General features: G+C 43.2%; 1 protein-coding gene across 3 annotated transcripts in view; it reads left to right on the top strand.

The window, feature by feature from the left end:
- The window catches only part of FRAS1 (Fraser extracellular matrix complex subunit 1), a 292,619-nt gene that overhangs the window by 189,495 nt on the left and 85,667 nt on the right, over positions 1-17,457 (top strand). For all 3 annotated transcript variants that reach the window (XM_054031084.1, XM_054031085.1, XM_054031086.1), the window contains 2 exons: positions 6,076-6,254; positions 9,692-9,808. In XM_054031084.1, coding sequence (XP_053887059.1) covers positions 6,076-6,254; positions 9,692-9,808 — 296 coding nt within the window. The remainder of the gene's footprint in view (positions 1-6,075; positions 6,255-9,691; positions 9,809-17,457) is intronic.

Below are 17,457 nucleotides of genomic sequence, written 5' to 3'. Positions count from 1 at the left end.
CTATTTGTGATGATATAAACAAGGTTTATGGCTTCAGATTAGGAATAAACAGCAGAAACCTTTGATCTTCAAAGTTTTCTATGAAATATTATCCCTGGTAGTAGTAATAATAATAATTAATAATTTAAGAAAAAGCAAGGAAATACAGAAAACTGGTCCTGAGTAAAAAAGGATCAAAAGAGGACTCCTGTACAAGCAGAATTCCAGATCCGTGAAACTTGTGTGCATTTTCTAGTCTCAGCTTATTGTTGTTCCAGGCCAATTAGAAATGAACCATCTATGTATTTATATTTGCTGATGCTTCCTTATGATTTCTGGGGGAATAGCAACACCCGGGACTAAATCCTGGCCCAATTGAAGTCAGTCTCAAAACTCCAATTGACTTCAGTAGGATCAGGATTTCACTCCAGGTCTGTAATATTAGTAAAATGAATGGGAATTGGGCATCCAAAGGGACTGTCTCATGTGAGTAAAGGTATCGGAATCAGGCCTGTCATTAGATTGAAGGACCATGCTGCGAAGGGAATATTAATGAAGTTGTCAGTGTGTGACAGGGTCGCCGGATGCAACCTGGATCGTGGGATGGTTGAGCCCCCTGAACTCACCAACCTGGGTTGCCGCTCGTACTGTGACGCTGATGTCAAGCTATAACACTCTGATCAGCACTGCATTTACACCGACATCCACAGGCAGGGACACACTGAACTGAGTTACATGGATGATGTCCCAGCCACTCATGAGTCACCAATAGAGAGGCTCCAGCCAATTCCCCCCCAGCTCCCCAGCCTTGCACCTCAGCACTGTACCGTCCTGCGCTGCTCAAGGCTTCCTTGGGCAGTTCAAGTTCATTAGTTCGCCGCTCCCTCAGTGTTGAATGGACACACGCTAGCCTTTGTAAATTGAGCTGAGATTTCCCAAGCTAAATCACACTGTTTTAGGTAAAATAGAAAACAGATTTATTAACTACAGAAAGATAGATTGTAAGTGACTATAAGTGGTAGGCCGACAAGTCAGAGAGAGTTACCTTAAGAAAATAAATTTAACATGCCTTCTAAATCCTAAACTTTTAGTCTAAGCAAGAGTTGAACCAAACAATGTCTGACCCTGGTACAAGCAGGTTACAGTTCCTCAGTATGCAGGCTGGGACTACCTTCCAGCCTGGGACCACCCTTCCCCAGTTCAAAGTCTTTGTCTTGAGACATTCTTTTCCAGGTGTTGAGTTGGGGCGGGGGGGAGAGGCTAAGTGATGATGTCATTGTCTGTCCTTTTATATCTTCTTCCTGCTTGCTAGAAAGATCCTTGCTGTGACGTGGTGGTTAGGCAACCTCCATTGGTCAGGCAGTCTCCATTGCATACATACTCTCTTGAGAAGTCTGTGGGATGGCCCTTGGGAGAGTGGATTCCCTTTAAAGGGCCATCAGCACGTGTCTGGCTGGTCCTCTGTTGCAGTTGAGAGGTTGGCTGTGGGTGTCTTCCAACCTCACAATATATTTCAGTAACACACATTGCTACACTTCATAACTGCACGTATAATGTAGCACATACAATCCAAAAGGATATTAATGTTCACCAGATCAAGACTTTTCAAATGATACCCCCCAAGGCATGCATTGTACAAAACCTATCATAATCATGTCATAATGATGAATATGGGGGTTTCAGGGTGCTACTTTGAGGTACAGAGTGCCACATAGCGATAAAACAGAAACACGATATGCCAGCGTGCGTTTTTTTATTACTCAAACATCATTCGAATGCGATTTTGGGAAATGAACTGAGAGAGTTTAAAATGAATATTTTGCAAAGCAGAATTATTATTTCTACAAAAAGAACTAAATAATTTATATGGGTTTTGATTGGTAGCTATAAGGGATATTTTCAAAGGTTAATAGAGAGGTGGAATGCACAGTTAAATACAGATTATTCAGTGGGATGTTGGAGTTTGCTATCCGTGCAGACTACATTTGTATCCATGAGTACTAAAACATAGGGTGATGTGGAATTATTAGCACAGATTATATGTAACTCTAAAACAAATGAGTAAAATTAAATTTTGGGGACCAGATAGATCCTCAGCTGGTATAAATTACCCTAGCTCCATTGACTTAAGTGAAGTCAGGAATACTGTGTCCGGTTCTGGTGTCCCCAATTCAAGAAGCACGTTGAAAAATTGGTTTCAGAGTAGCAGCCGTGTTAGTCTGTATCCGCAAAAAGAACAGGAGTACTTGTGGCACCTTAGAGACCTACATGCCCCTCTGCCACGTACATTGGCCAAACCGGACAGTCTCTACGCAAAAGAATTAATGGACACAAATCTGACATCAGGAATCATAACATTCAAAAACCAATAGGAGAACACTTTAATCTGTCTGGTCATTCAATGACAGACCTGCGGGTGGCTATATTACAACAGAAAAACTTCAAAAACAGACTCCAACGAGAGACTGCTGAGCTGGAATTGATATGCAAACTAGATACAATCAACTCAGGATTGAATAAGGACTGGGAATGGCTGAGCCATTACAAACATTGACTCTATCTCCTCTTGTAAGTACTCTCACACTTCTTATCACACTGTCTGTACTGGGCTAGCTTGATTATCACTTCAAAAGTTTTTTTTCTCTTACTTAATTGGCCTCTCAGAGTTGGTAAGACAACTCCCACCTTTTCATGCTCTCTGTATGTGTATATATATCTCCTCAATATATGTTCCATTCTGTGCCTCCGAAGAAGTGGGCTGTAGCCCACGAAAGCTTATGCTCAAATAAATTTGTTAGTCTCTAAGGTGCCACAAGTACTCCTGTTCTTTTTGTTGAAAAATTGGAGACTCGTCAGAAAAGAGCCCTGAGAATGACTAAAAGATTGATAAACATGCCTTATCGCTAAAGACTCACGGAGCTCGGTCTGTTTAGTTTATCAAAGAGAAGGGTCAAGGATGACCTGATCACAGTCTATAAGTACCTACCTGGAGAAAAGAAGCTTGGTGATAGAGGGGTCTTCATTCTAGCAAACAAAGGTATCACAAGAGCAAATAGCTGGAAGTTGAAGCCAGACACATTCAGACCCTAAATGAGGTGGAAAATGTTAACAATGAGGATAATTAGCCATTGGAATAATTACCAAGGGATTGTGGTGGATTCTCCGTCGCCGACCATTTTAAAATCAAGATATTGGAGGTTTTTCTAAAAGATCTGCTCTAGTTCAGCCACAGCTATTACACGTGACGCAGGAATTAATTCAGGGAAATCCTGTGGTTGGCGTGGGTATGTTTACACTGCGCAGTAACCCCAGGCTCTGACTCCGGTTTGAGCCCAAGGTCCCTTAACATCCACACACAAATCAGTCTGATTCAAGTCAGCAAGCACTCAGGACCCTGGTCTTAAGACCCTGTAAAAGCCTTAAGAACCTGAGTTACGCAGTCATTCAGGTCCAAGCCCGGTCATTTTGCAGTGTGGCTGGAGGTCAAGCCATACACCGAAGGTCTGCATAGTGCAGTATGGATGTGTTAGCATGGCTGTGAGACCCAGGTGTAGTGGTTGCAAAGCCAGGATTACAATGCAGTATGGACACTCGAGCATGGGGTTAGAAACACCAAGTCTACAAGCACGGGTCCCACAGATCTGGGCTTAGTGTGCAGTGTAGACGTACCGTGTTATACAGAAGGTCTGACCAGATAGTCACAATGGTCCTTTCTGTCCTTAAAATTGATTAAACTATATGTGCTGAGGATCCAACCCTAGAACTGTATACAAAATGTGATCTAGAACCCATTAATATGAGGAAAAATCTCTAGAATGCTCCTATCGCAATTAACAGAAAAACTGTTATTGAAGTCAATGGTGCAGGGTTGGGCCATCATTCTAGACATGCGACCAAGTTTTGTTCTGAAGTTATTGAATATATACCTGATTTACCAAGTGTGTGGGTTTATTTAACCCCGGTGTTTGCATTTTGAAATAATTTAGAAGTTCTAGATTAAATAGACATCACAGCAGCCCTATGGGAGTAGCACTGTCATTTGCAAAAACATTTATAAGAAGATACCGAAGAAAGGAATCTACACCTTCAGCGAAATGGAATCATTTACTTTAGTGTCAGAACGGATGCAGGGTTAGGAATGCATGAATCCCAAGAGAACCTCCTAATACCCATTCAGAGATGATGCAAAGACATTTAAGATCACATGGGTTTCTTATTTGATTACCAGTTAGATATCATCTACTTTTTAAAGATGTTTTATCATTTTGATAGTGTCTTTTTTCATAAGGTTTTTGTTTGATTTGTTTGTATTTATATGAGATTTTGAGCAAACTTTGAATTGTGTTGCTCAATAAAATAAATAAAATATTTAGGATCAAGATTTTGATGCCCTTTCAGTGAGAGCACTTGACTCTGTGTAGTCTCATGGAAGTCAGTGGGGCTACTCATGGAGTAAAATGTTGTTCAACACGAGTAAGGGATAAGAATCTTCTTCTATATGTATTTGGAGGGTCAAAGTTGATCAATAACAGGATTGATCCTCCAGTGATAAACATTGTTATGGCTGCATTGAACCCAGTGGAGCTAGGAAAATTTACATCAGCTGAGGATCTGTCTGGCTGTGTGTAAAAGCGGATATAAACAGAATGTTTTCTGTGTGGAATCAGGGGATCTTTAAACTGAATATTTGAAGGACATAAATCCACACCGTGTAGAGGTCAAGCATAGGAGTTTATTACACACAGCGCTGGCGGAGTGTCACCTGGCTTATTAGGCTCAGAGACACTGTCAATCAATTGATTACAATGGAATATATAGATTTTCCATGGGCGGGGGAAAGTGACGGGGTAGGCAGTTCCACACCCCAGGATAGGTTTTGCAGCAAGACAAGATAGCACATTAGCCAATGGTTAAAGGGTTACATAATGTCTCCGCCCATGAAGTTAGCAAATTAACATTTAATTAATACTTTGATAAAAGGTTATTAGTATAAAATTATATATATGTTGAATTCTGATTTGGGGTCCATAGGAATGGAGCAACTCCTTTGATTGTCCAACAGGTACATTCCTAGGGGTTAAAGCAAAGAAACAGTGAGAGTATATGACAATACAGATTGTCTCCTTTATGTCTTAAGGCAGGGCATTGGTCCCTTGGAAGAGAGGTGGAAGGATGCCATATCTTATATTGACATGTGCCAATTTTTCATAAACTTAAGGTTGGATCTGTGGGAAGACTGTTTTCCTTTCAGGAGAAGCACAATAGGAACAGGGATCCTTTGTTCAATTTGAAACATTGGATGAAACATAATTATTCAGTTATTGCTTCAACATCTGGCATTTCTACTGACCAAGCATATCTTAGCAAAGGCAATGTTCTCTTGTTTATTTTGCTTTTCTCTTAGCTAATCACTATTAGCCAGGCCTCTGGTCTCTCAACCAAACTGTGGACTTTGGGTCTGAAAAAGAGCTGGCCCAATCCATATACCAGGTTGTTATATAAAATGCACATGGATTTTAACCCTTCAATATTATTCTGACTAGACGCTATAGATTTGCAGATTTTTTACATCAGCTAATAATACTGGGTGTTTGAATGTATTAGTTTGGCATTTCTATATGTGCTCAATATTTCCACTTAATGAAATTAGTAAAGAATAAAATTATGGGGTTAAAAGGTGCACAAAAGCATCAAACAAACTGGGCCAGAAAGAATTCAAGTGCACTCCATATGTTGACACAAACCTCTCTGTACACGTAGCTACACATAGGAGTAAGTAGCGGGGTCTAGGAGCAGTGTACTGGCACTTGGGAAACATGGGTTTGGTTGCTGGCTCAGCCATATGCCTCCTACGTGGCCTCTGGAATCTTCCCTGTGCCTATCACCCATCTCCAGAAATGGATTCCCCTACTGCCCAGGGGCGTTCGGAGGCTGGTGATTTTGGAGTGTTCTCATCTAGAGCCAGACCAGTAAACAGAAGAGGCTGCCAGTGGGTGAAGACTTTTTCTCCTTTGAATGCACATTGGTGGTGGGGAAGGACACACACTCCTCCTTGTCTCATGCATGACCTCTCCCCATTCACCTCTGCTTTCTCAGGGGAGGTGGTTCTTCTGGTTCCAATGCCAGCAGATGGCCCAGCTGACTCATGGCAGCGTCTGCCTGATGGAAGAACCGCCACGCCAACCACCTCTTTCACCCAGCAGGACGTCAACGAAGGCATTGTTTGGTATAGGCACTCCGGATCCCAGGCGGAGAGCGACTCCTTCTATTTCCAGGTACTGCCTGTCTTGCCATCTGTCCTAGAGCAGCTTTTATTTTCTTCTGGGACTTACTCTGTTTGCTGTGCCTTATCCATTATCAGGATCAATATTGGTGCCTGCTGACCGACAGGTTTAATCATAAAAAGGCTCCCTGTAGGTAGGACCAAATCTTAGTCTTAATGCAGGTAAAACTCCCACTGATGCTAAAGAGAGTTTTGTCCGACTGCAGGATTTGGCCCCTTGTAATGACTGCAGTAAGTAGAGGTATCCATCTGCAGAGCTGATTTATTAGGCCAACTCTTCTATGGTGATGTTGACCTCGTTCGGAAAGTCACAGACCACATTGCAGATCTAGGGAAAATTGCCTTTCAAACGACATACCAAGGGACTGCCAACTCCTAGAAGTTTGTCTGATTTGACGTCCATCTCAAAGAGGAGTAGACTCTTGAGAGGAAGTTAAATTGCACCACTCCAGTAGTGATATCCTGCTGGTAGCCTCTCTAGGCAGGAGATGGAGGAGTAAAGTCATTAAAAAGGTGTGAGAGAATGACTGTCCCCAGAATGAACAGGTTCACAATGGTTTATATGTGCATGGCCTGGCTTAGGACTGCCACGAGAATGAAAACAGCAGACTCATTACAGCATTGGCCTCCTAAACCCAGGGTTGTGAGCTCAATCCTTGAGGAGGCCATTTAGGGATCTCAGGCAACAATCTGTCTAGGGATTGGTCCTGCTTTGAGCAGGGGGTTGGACTAGATGACCTCCTGAGGTCCCTTCCAACCCTGATATTCTATGATTCAGTGTGCCCAGAGACTGATGCTTGCTGGGGAAGTGATAGTATCTGGATCTACACAGAATATTTGTTGTTTAAAAATGCCGATGCTCAGGGCACTCCACTTTTCAGGAGCCCTGCGATGGAGTCAGTGTTGGTGCGTGGGGGAGGTCTGGGACTGGCACCCAGGCAGACCACGTTTGGAAGGGAATAGGGCAGTGGGGCTGAGAGGTGTATTTTCCCCACCAGCCCCACAGACATCGCTAGAAAGACATAACCCAGCTTATTGCACTCTTATCTTTCTGTAACCTCTTGTAATAGGAACCTTCTTCCAAGATAAGGAGTTTCCAGGGGACAGCTGTGCCTTAGGCGATGTCCTGGGAATGACTGAGTGGGGAGCAGAAGGAGGGGAAGGAAACAACACTCCCATGAGGAGATGGTTGCAGAGTTTTCCACTGCCCAGGCCCCCTCCCATATGTATATCTCTGTATCTGGGTGATTCATCCCTGAGAAAAGCATCACCTCGAGATTTCCTGCTGCAGTTATGGAGGCGTGGCTCACGACTCCAGCATTAAGTTCTGTTTTGCACGTAAAGCAGGGATTTAATTTCTTTGTTTTGTATGAAAAATGCAGCCTGCCCTCCCCAAACGTACTGTGCTTACTCTGAGCAGCGAGTGGATTTTTTTGAGAGTTGAGTTAGTTTTGAAAACACCAAGGCCAAGTGCCCATCTCTCTCCCGGGGTTCCCTCATGTAATAATTTAATTTTCATAACAGACTGCTCCTCACACTCCATCAATAAATGTATATATAGACTAAAAGGCACAAAATACACCCCAGCAGCCATTATAATAAAATAAACCCCACCTTCCCAGCAGGCAGAAGGATCATAAAATCCCTCAGACAGTACCTTGCATTTTGCTTGGGAAGTTTAACAGTCTCCCATAATGCTAAGTCAACATGAATATTTGCGTGCAATATTTGTTACAATTGGTTTACCACCTAGAAGCTATTACTGACAGGCAATTAAGGTAATTTCTGAAGTAATTAACATAAGTGATAATGAGGAAGTTGAGAGTGCCAGATGTTGAGCAAGCTAATCTTTAATTTAATTGCTATGTTGCTGTTAGGTATATGCCTTTTGCATGAGTCAGACGTTTGTTTTTAGTTTCTTGGTGCAGTGACAATAATTGTATGAGGCACCCTATAGGGAAAAGAAGCTACAGCGTGCAGTGTCACATCAGAAGATCATAATACATCTGTCTGAGTGCAGAACAGTGGATTGTGACTTCCTAGAAAAGGCAGGCTTATGTGTTTTCAATAGTGCTCTGGGAATTGTAGTTCAAAAGACATCAACAGACCCTGTGAGTGATTAAAATCATTTCGGTTTTACTCTTTTAGGCCCCAATTCTGCAAAGCATTTTCATGCACGTTCTCAACTTGAAGCGGGTGTTAAGTCCATTCTTACTCAGCAAACTGTTTGAAGTTCTATTGAAGTCAAGGACATACTGGGGCCAAATCCTTCCCTGGTGTTGAGGCCGATGTGGGGTGCTGAGCAGGGAAGGCAGTGAGAGCTAAGGGCGGTTGCCGACTTTCAGGATTATTCTAAGCTTTTCTAGCATAGTTTTTACACTATGTTTTAGTGCTTTTAAATGTTTGTAAAAATAATTTTGCTGGATCCATGTGTTTATAAAAAGAAAAAAAGAAACAGCAACTGCAACTGGACTGTGATGAGTTAGATATTAATTTCATCTTGGTATTGGGATGGTGGTATGGATCATCTTCCAGTGTGGAGCACAAAGTCATCTTGTGCAGCCTTAACCTTGATAGTATATTGTATCAAAGCCAGGGCTGGCTCTGGCTTTTTGGCTGCCCCAAGCCAAAAAAAATCAAAAAAACCCTACGGCGGGGCCGGAGCGCGGGTGCAGGGGGACTGGCTGGGGTGGGGGAGGGGGACGGAGCAGGCAGGAGAGAGACAGAGAAGGGGGCGGCCAGGGCTACAGCGGGGGCGCTGCCACGCGGCCCCTCCCCCTGCGCTGCCACCTGCCGCGAGGGCTCCGCTCTGGTCAGCGGGGAGGGAAGGAAGAGGACTGCCCTGCAGGGCGCTCCGGTCCTCCGCGCCGCCGCCCCCTACAGGGCGGCTGGAGCGGAACAACAACAACAAAAAAAGCGGCCGTGCCGCCCTAGGATTGGGCAGAATGCCGCCTCGAACAATCTGCCGCCCCAAGCACCAGCTGGCTCAGCTGGTGCCTGGAGCCGGCCCTGATCAAAGCATAGTACACTCTGGCACCTACTATGTGAGTGCATTTGGATTACAGAGAAGCAACCCTAAGAGACATCTGGTTGAAGGTACAGTATGATTTTTTTTTCAGCATTTATCATCTAGTTCTATTGCTGGCTCATGTTCTCAGGATCAGCCCCTAACTTTGTCCTACCAAAGCCAGAAGGAGCTAGGGTGACCAGATGTCCTGATTTTGTAGGGACAGTCCCGATTTTGGGGTCTTTTTCTTATATAGGCTCCTATTACCCCCCACCCCCTGTCCTGATTTTTCACACTTGCTGTCTGGTCACCCTAGAAGGAGGAGTAGGAGAGGTTAAGAGGAGGGCCTACAAAGGCAATTGTGTTTTCAAGCAATAGCAGTTCTTCATCATTGTGAATGAATTGTGATCTTGCATTTACAGGTATCGAGTGCTGCTATTCCACAAACCCACCTGGAGACCCACATGTTCAACATTGCCATTCTCCCACAGATACCTGAAGCACCACAGCTCTCACTTGGGTCCTCTCTCCACATGACTGTAAGTCTACCCCAAAACCACTGAATAATTGTCACTGCATTTTTCCTTCTCATTATGGGAGTGCACTGAGACCAGACTTTGCCACAGAACAATTATCACTATTTGCTTCCTCTTAATGTTGTTCAGTCTGTGCATTGTACCTGATTCAAGATCAAGGGAAGTTTAAAGAAAGAGTGCTATACAGCTGGATGCATAGTAGAAAAAAGAAAAGTGAAATAAATCATAGTCAGCTCAGATGTTGAAATGTAAAAAAAAAAGTTGGAAAATCAATATGAACAAAGGTGATTGAGATAAAATTGTAGATTGTAGAGGCTCTTAATAAAGAAGATAAAGGAAGAAACTACATTTTAACATCTTTTCAAAGAATTCCCCCAGTTCTTAAAACCCCATGTATTACAGAGGCCATTACAGTGGGAAAAGGCAAAAAGCATTGGGTTAGAGAGACAATAACAAATAGATCTATGAGTAACTACACTGCAATCCATATTTACAAAGATCACAGTCCGCTCACAATGACAAAGTTCCAATCCATCAATCTGACACCAGAAACATTTATTATTATATTTTCCTAAAACATTCAGACATGTCTATTACACTTCATTGTAAATTACTCTTTTTGAAGCATTGGCACTGGAAGTAAGTATTGCGTTTTTATACTGTCATGTAATCTAATTCAGTTGTTTCCCTAATCATTTTAATTTGAAGAGACGCCTGCAAGGCTGGTGGGAATTAAATTAGACACACAACAAGTCTGGTAGGGGTTGGCAGGTGTATGTAGTGTTTTTGGCGTATATTTTTGCTTTGTTCTGCTGTCTGCTCTGTTCCTGTGACCTAGCAGAATGCTGTTGTATACCTGAATCCTCCTTGGAGTGTTCTGCTGATAGCATAACCCATTGAGACCCATGCTTTATGCCAACAAATGGACCTTAGTTCGACTCTTTCTTTCTCAATGCAGACTGATACAAGGCTCACTGATGTCAAGAAGAGTCTTTTCAGTTAGGTCAGTGGACATCAGGAGTTCATGGTTCAGTGATTAATACAGAGAAACTCAGACCTTCTACAAATTGGGCCAAATTCGGCCTTGGCATAAATTGATGCAATTCCCATTAGCTTCAATGGGACCTGTACCTGATTCACCAGGGTTGAGTTTGGTCCATATGGCCTGTTTTTGAAGTGTAGGATTGCTACTCATGCTTGTTATTTTCAGCATGACCCTGATTTTAAGATCATTTCAAAATATCTTCAGGGAGAATTCAGCATCATTGTCTTGATGTTGGGTTGTACAACCCCTGACAGCATTGAGCTAACATGTTGTGACACTGGCTTAATGGCATTGTTGTTATTAATATGCTCAGAAGTGTACTGAGTACCTGTTGTTGGGGCGTAGCTACCCCATAGCACACATTACTGGTCACACATTTCCCTCAATTTCCTCCTCTGAGGTGGGTCTCTTTGGCTCTCCACACGCTGGTCTGTGCTGGAGATGGGACTTAGCCCTCTGGCCAAAACACAAGCAAACCTGTAGCAACAGTTCAACAAACAAAAAGATCTTTCTGCCTCTTCGCTCACCCTCTGGGCCTTGCTCGCAGCCCCTTTCTTGGCTACCTGTGTGAGTTATTCTGGCTCTGGGACAGAGCTCTGGGTCCCCAAGCTGGTTCCCGTGGAGTACCATTCTCAGCCACTTTTGGGCTCTGTTCTTTGAATCCTTCCCTGCTGTGGTACAGAGCACTGGGCTGCCACACTCGTTTTCTGGGAGTACTTCGTCTCCTGCAGACCCCGGATCAGGCTTTCCATAGAAGCCTGCCCACTGCCTGTGGTTCCACCTCAAGATTGATCTCATTCTCAGTCCTTTTATAAGACCCATATGTCCATTAAGCTGTCACCGGACCCTCCTTAGTCCCTCCACCTCAGGCTGGAAGCAGCTAATTAATTATGGCCAGGTGTGGCTGGCCCGTCTCCCCTTAAAGGGGCCAGTCACCCTGTGACTCTGCCTTATGAAAATAAGTAAAGATCCAGTCTGTGCCGCAGAGAGTCAATGAGACCCAGCAAGTGAGGGTCATAAACAGACAAGTTGATAGTGGGTTGTAATAAGGTCATGTGGTGATTAAGGCATGTGGACATCTCAATGGCTCTGCTACGTGCTAAAAGGTATATTCTTCCTGCACTTCCCCCTGTGACGTTGTGCAGTCTATATGGTTTTATAAAAACATTATATTCACTTATTATCATGTAACTGGAATATGCTTCATGCAAAAGGTCTCTTGTAAGGTATCATTACAAAGCTTATAATCTACTGAGTGTGATCATCCTATTTGTATAAATGTACCACTCTTGTATCTAAAACTAGAAATATAAAATATAACTCTGAGGGCCTATTGTAATTATGCAAAGTGTGGGCCATTAATGGTGGTTGGAGTCTTGATGACTCCCATTAACCAGGACCATTGTCTGCAGATGGCTGTTTTTACCTGTGAGTCTTCCTGTATATGTGTGTGCTGGCAAGTGGGTAATGAAGTCTTGCAGTGACATGTGATCATGTCACCTGAACTGGAATCCATCTTTAACCTGGTGCTTTTCCAGTGAGGGGGGGTGGAAACCCAGAGGGACAAAGGGTTCCTGCCTTATGCAAAAGATATATAAAGGGGTGGAAGAGAACAAGGGTGGAGAGGAGCCATCATGAAGAATCGCCTAGCTATCACCTGAGCTGCAACAAGAGCTGTACCAGGGGAAAGAATTGTGCCCAGGCCTGGAAGGTGTCTAGTCTGAGGAAAAAACGTACTGAAGCATCTCTAAGGGTGAGATTATCTGTATTTAGTTTGATTAGACATAGATTTGCACATTTTATTTTATTTTGCTTGGTGACTTACTTTGTTCTGTCTGTTACTACTTGGAACCACTTAAATCCTACTGTCTGTATTTAATAAAATCACCTTCTACTTAGAAATTAACTCAGAGTATGTATTAATACCTGGGGGAGCAAACAACTGTGCATATCTCTCTATCAGTGTTATAGAAGGCGAACAATTTATGAGTTTACTCTGCATAAGCTTTATACAGGGTAAAACAGATTCATTTGGGTTTAGACCCCATTGGGAGTTGGGCATCTGAGTGCTAAAGACAAGCACACTACTGTGAACTGTTTTCAGGTAAACCTGCAGCTTTGGAGCAAGTAATTCTGACCCTGGGTCTGTGTTGGAGCAGACGGGAGTGTCTGGCTCAGCAAGACAGGGTGCTGGAGTTCTGAGCTGGCAGGGAAAACAGGAGCAGGGGTAGTCTTGGCACATCAGTTGGCAGCTCCCAAGGGGGTTTCTGTGCTCCAACCCGTCACATCCCCCACCCCCGCCATGTTTGCTCACAGACAAGATGGCCGAAGTGAGGCTTTAGGAGGGATTTGAAGGTGGCCTGGTGAACAACTTTGGGGCAGGCGTCCAAGCATATGGGAGATGGCTTGGAATTGCCTGTGAGAAAAGCCATTGCTGAGTGGAGGGGCTAGGAGAGAAGGTCAGAGCTGTAGGCAGGGGTGCAAGATGGCTGGCGTTGGGAACCAGGGCTAGCCGTCTGAATGAGATGCACAGGCATGTCTGACCTTATTAGCTACTCATTCTTTATTCATGATGTGTTAAGTGCCTACGGCATGCTTGGCTCTGTCATAAACCCAGATAAAGACAGAGTCCTGGCCCAAATAACCTTGCAGATAGACAAAAACACAAGGGGAGGATAGAGATAACTTTAGATCTGCCTATTGTAGGTCCTTATACAACTCCCATTAGCACAGTCTCTGCATGCCCCACCACACCTCTGTGAAGTAGGGCAGTGCTGTTATGCCCATTTTATAGAGGGGGGACTAAGGAGCAGAGAGACTAGGGCCAGCTTTTCAAAGCTATTTAGGTGCCTAAAGATGCAGGTAGACGCCAAGAGGGGTTTTCAGAAGCGCCTAGGTACCAAACTCCCACTGAAATTGAAAGTAAATGGGAGTTAGGCACCATGGTGCTTTTCAGAACTCCACTAGGCTTCTTTAGGCATCTGAATCTTTAGGCACCTGAATACCTTTGAAAATCTGGCCCTTAAGTGACTTGCCCAAAGTCACACAGGAAATCTGTGATGAAGCCAGGAAATGAAGCCAGGTCTCACAAGCCCCACCCTGGGACCATCCTTTCAGGTGTAATAGGGGTGGGTGGGGAGTTCTTGCTGTTTCATATTGGGTAGATAAAGGTTCAGTGCTAACCTGGTGAGCAATATACTGTGGAAGAGAGTAGTTAGCATGTGATTTCTTAGAAGAAATAGGTTTCCAGGTGGCACTGAGGGAGGAAGGCCTTGAGTCTGGGAGGGAGTTCATTCCACACATTGGGATTGGTGAGGTAGGAAGACAGGAATGGGTGAAGGAACTGAAGGGAGTGGTGAAACTGGGAGCAGTGAGATCATCATGGCACAGTGGTCTTATCAAGGTTTAAAATAAGGGCAACCTGCTGGCAATAATAAAATCTGTTCAAGCTGTTATTTGGAGCAATATTCGGTAATGTATCGTTTTCCTTTGCATTTTTTTTTTTAAATAAGATTCATGGGGGAGGTGTCCGATTGCTCCATGCAAGCTGGATTTTATAGCTAATTACGCCACAAAATCCAACAGTGTCATAAAATATTGTGCTTTACTTGAGGGGGCTCATCACAACCTCTTTGAGAGACAAATATGCCTTGGAGGCAATTACAAAGGGACCATAACATTAACTCTTCTCATCATAAAAAGACTGCAGTTCCCATGTCAGCGTGATTGAATTCTGCTAATCCGTTTTCAAATGTCTAAATTCCTTCAGAATTAGACTGGTGTCTTTGCTAAAGAATGAGCTCAATGCTAAGTCCTTCTACAGCACAAGATTGGTTTGACTGATCTGGACTAGAAAGGTCAAAGAAAGTTAAATGAAAGTTTGACGATTAAGCTGGGCATGTATCTCTAGTGTTTCCTTTTTCAATTATGCATCAAGTTACACCTTTCCCCAAAGATATGATTGATGAGGTGAGCATGTAGCTTCTCTGATGGCAAACGCTAGCTGAGTGTAAGCTGAGATCCCATTTGTGGGGGTGGAAGGAAATTCTGTGATTGTTAAAGTGCAGTTTTATTCCAAAAAGTGGCTCTGTAAAATTAACACCATCGTTATCATGAGACTTGTTCTCTTTATGCATCAGAGCCGTATCTGCTGGAGTCAGTGTCAAAAAGAACTTCCACTGCCATCAATTTCTGTTAGCTGGGCAGAGCCAATGTAGCTAAGAGGTAGCAAGCTGAATTCTATTCCTTCATGTGCATCATCAGCAGAATTGTTTTCCAAGTTCCTGTCAGATACACTTGTGCAAATGTGCTGAAAACAGTGGGGTTGAACAGGTGTCCCGAAATACTGATTTATTTAATGAATGGTGTATATTAGAGTTAATTTGCTTTTGCTTTTTACTCCTACCTGTTTTTTAAGATGTAGTTTGTCTGGAATGTTGCTTTAATGGTGTATAATGGCAGCATCAAAACTAGAACTTTAATCCAACTAGGCTGAGGACAAATATACTCCCACAGTGAGCACTGGACATAAAGTTGGGGTTATCTGTTTTTATTATTCATTGTGCAGTGTATTTGGATACAAGAAAGTACTGTAGGAATTACAGGCTTACCATACAAGATAATTAATTCACTTTTTCATCTGAGGATCTCAAAGTATTTTACAAAGGTGGCTAAATCTCATTGTCCTCAATTTACAAATGGAGAAACTGAGGCACAGAGCGCACATATAATTAGCCCGAGGTCCTACAGTGGCAGAGCCAGGGATGGAATCCTGGTCTCATGACTCCTACGCTATTAGTCCATGTTGTCCAGAATCCTGCCTTCAGCATTCGCCAGTATCTGACACTTCAGAGACAGGTAAAATCACACCTCATAATAGATCTAGTCAATTGTGTAATACTGAAACATGGGAATTCCATACATAGTCATAGAGTTTACGACCAGAAGGGACCACCAGGTCATGCAGTCTGACGTCCTGTATATCCCAGGCCACTGGCAACACCCAGCACCCACATGCTAACCCAACAACCAAAATTAGATCAAAGTATTACAGCCCATAGGAGACTAGCTATTATGTGCCACAGGCAGAGAATAGGAGTGACTGAGTTCACCAGTGACCAAGGCCCTTGCAATGGCAGGGAAATGATTGTGAGACACTGCCCAGGTGATCCTGGCAAGTGACCCGCACCCACACGCTGCAGAGGAAGGTGAAAAAATCCCAAGGTCACTGCCAATCTGAGCTGGGGGACGACTCCTTCCTGACACCACATGTGAGGATCAGTTAGACCCTGAGCATGTGAGCAAGAACCAGCCAGGCAAGCACCCGAGAGAGAGAATTCTCAATACCACCACAGAGTCCTGGTCCGCCCCGTCAAGTGTGTGCCATCTCCAGCCGTGGCCATTCCTGATGCATCACTGGAAGGAGATTTTTAAAAAACCCAACCCAACACATTGTGGGGGTGGGGGAGGAGAAATCCCTTCCTAACACTGGCATTCCAACCCTTTTTATATACACATGAAGGTGGGACACTAATAAGTTCCCAAGCAGCAGTTTTCTTACTTTGCCTGTCTGTAAATTTGGATTATTATCAATGGAAATATTTTTTCATTGGTTTGTGTGTGTATGGTGAAATCATTGTTTATTGACATTGACCGATAAAAATCTAATCTTTCCAGACCTACCTGTAACATTCATTATCTTGTATATGTCTATCACATTCCCTCTTCATTTTTTTTCTCTAAACTAAACATTTTCAGGGTGAAGTCCTGACTCTATTGAAGTCAATTTGAGTTTTCTTGGGAACTTCAATGGGGTCAGGATTTCACTCCCAGTCTTTTCAATCTCTCCTCATAAGGAGGTTTTCCATTTCTCTGTTCTTTGTAGTTTCTTTTTTCTGAATCTCTTCTATTTCTGCTATGCAGTAATCAGAACTGAACATAGTATTCTAGGGTAGGCTATACCACTGATTTATATAATGCCATTATAATATTTTTGGTATTATGAGGTAGTAAGTAGACTACACGATATGGTGAGTGGGAGGAAAAAATTCTTCTTGATCCTCAGCAGATGATCATCTTATGCTCTAAAGCAGGGGGTTTAATTGCCCATATAATTAACTTAGCTTGAATAGATACAGATGTTGGTGATCACGAAATGATCTGGGCCCTTTTAGGATCCAGATGGAGTATTAAACTCAGTGACCTCTTGCAGCAGTTTTCTAATGCCAATATACTGGCATTAGAAAAGGTTCAGAGAAGGGCAACTAAAATGAGTAGGGGTTTGGAACGGGTCCCATATGAGAAGAGATTAAAGAGGCTAGGACTTTTCAGCTTGGAAAAGAGGAGATTAAGGGGGGGATATGATAGAGGTATATAAAATCACAAGTAATGTGGAGAAAGTGAATAAGGAAAAGTTATTTACTTGTTCCCATAATATAAGAATTAGGGACCACCAAATGGAATTAATGGGCAGCAGGTTTAAAACAAATAAAAGGAAGTTCTTCTTCACGCAGCGCACAGTCAACCTGTGGAACTCCTTGCCTGAGGAGGTTGTGAAGGCTAGGATTATAACAGGGTTTAAAAGAGAACTAGATAAATTCATGGAGGT

Source organism: Malaclemys terrapin, chromosome 5, assembly GCF_027887155.1.
Source record: "Malaclemys terrapin pileata isolate rMalTer1 chromosome 5, rMalTer1.hap1, whole genome shotgun sequence".
NCBI lineage: Eukaryota > Metazoa > Chordata > Testudines > Emydidae > Malaclemys > Malaclemys terrapin.
The sequence above is the reverse complement of the archived record's forward strand: the minus strand, read 5'-3'. Positions and strand labels throughout refer to the sequence as shown.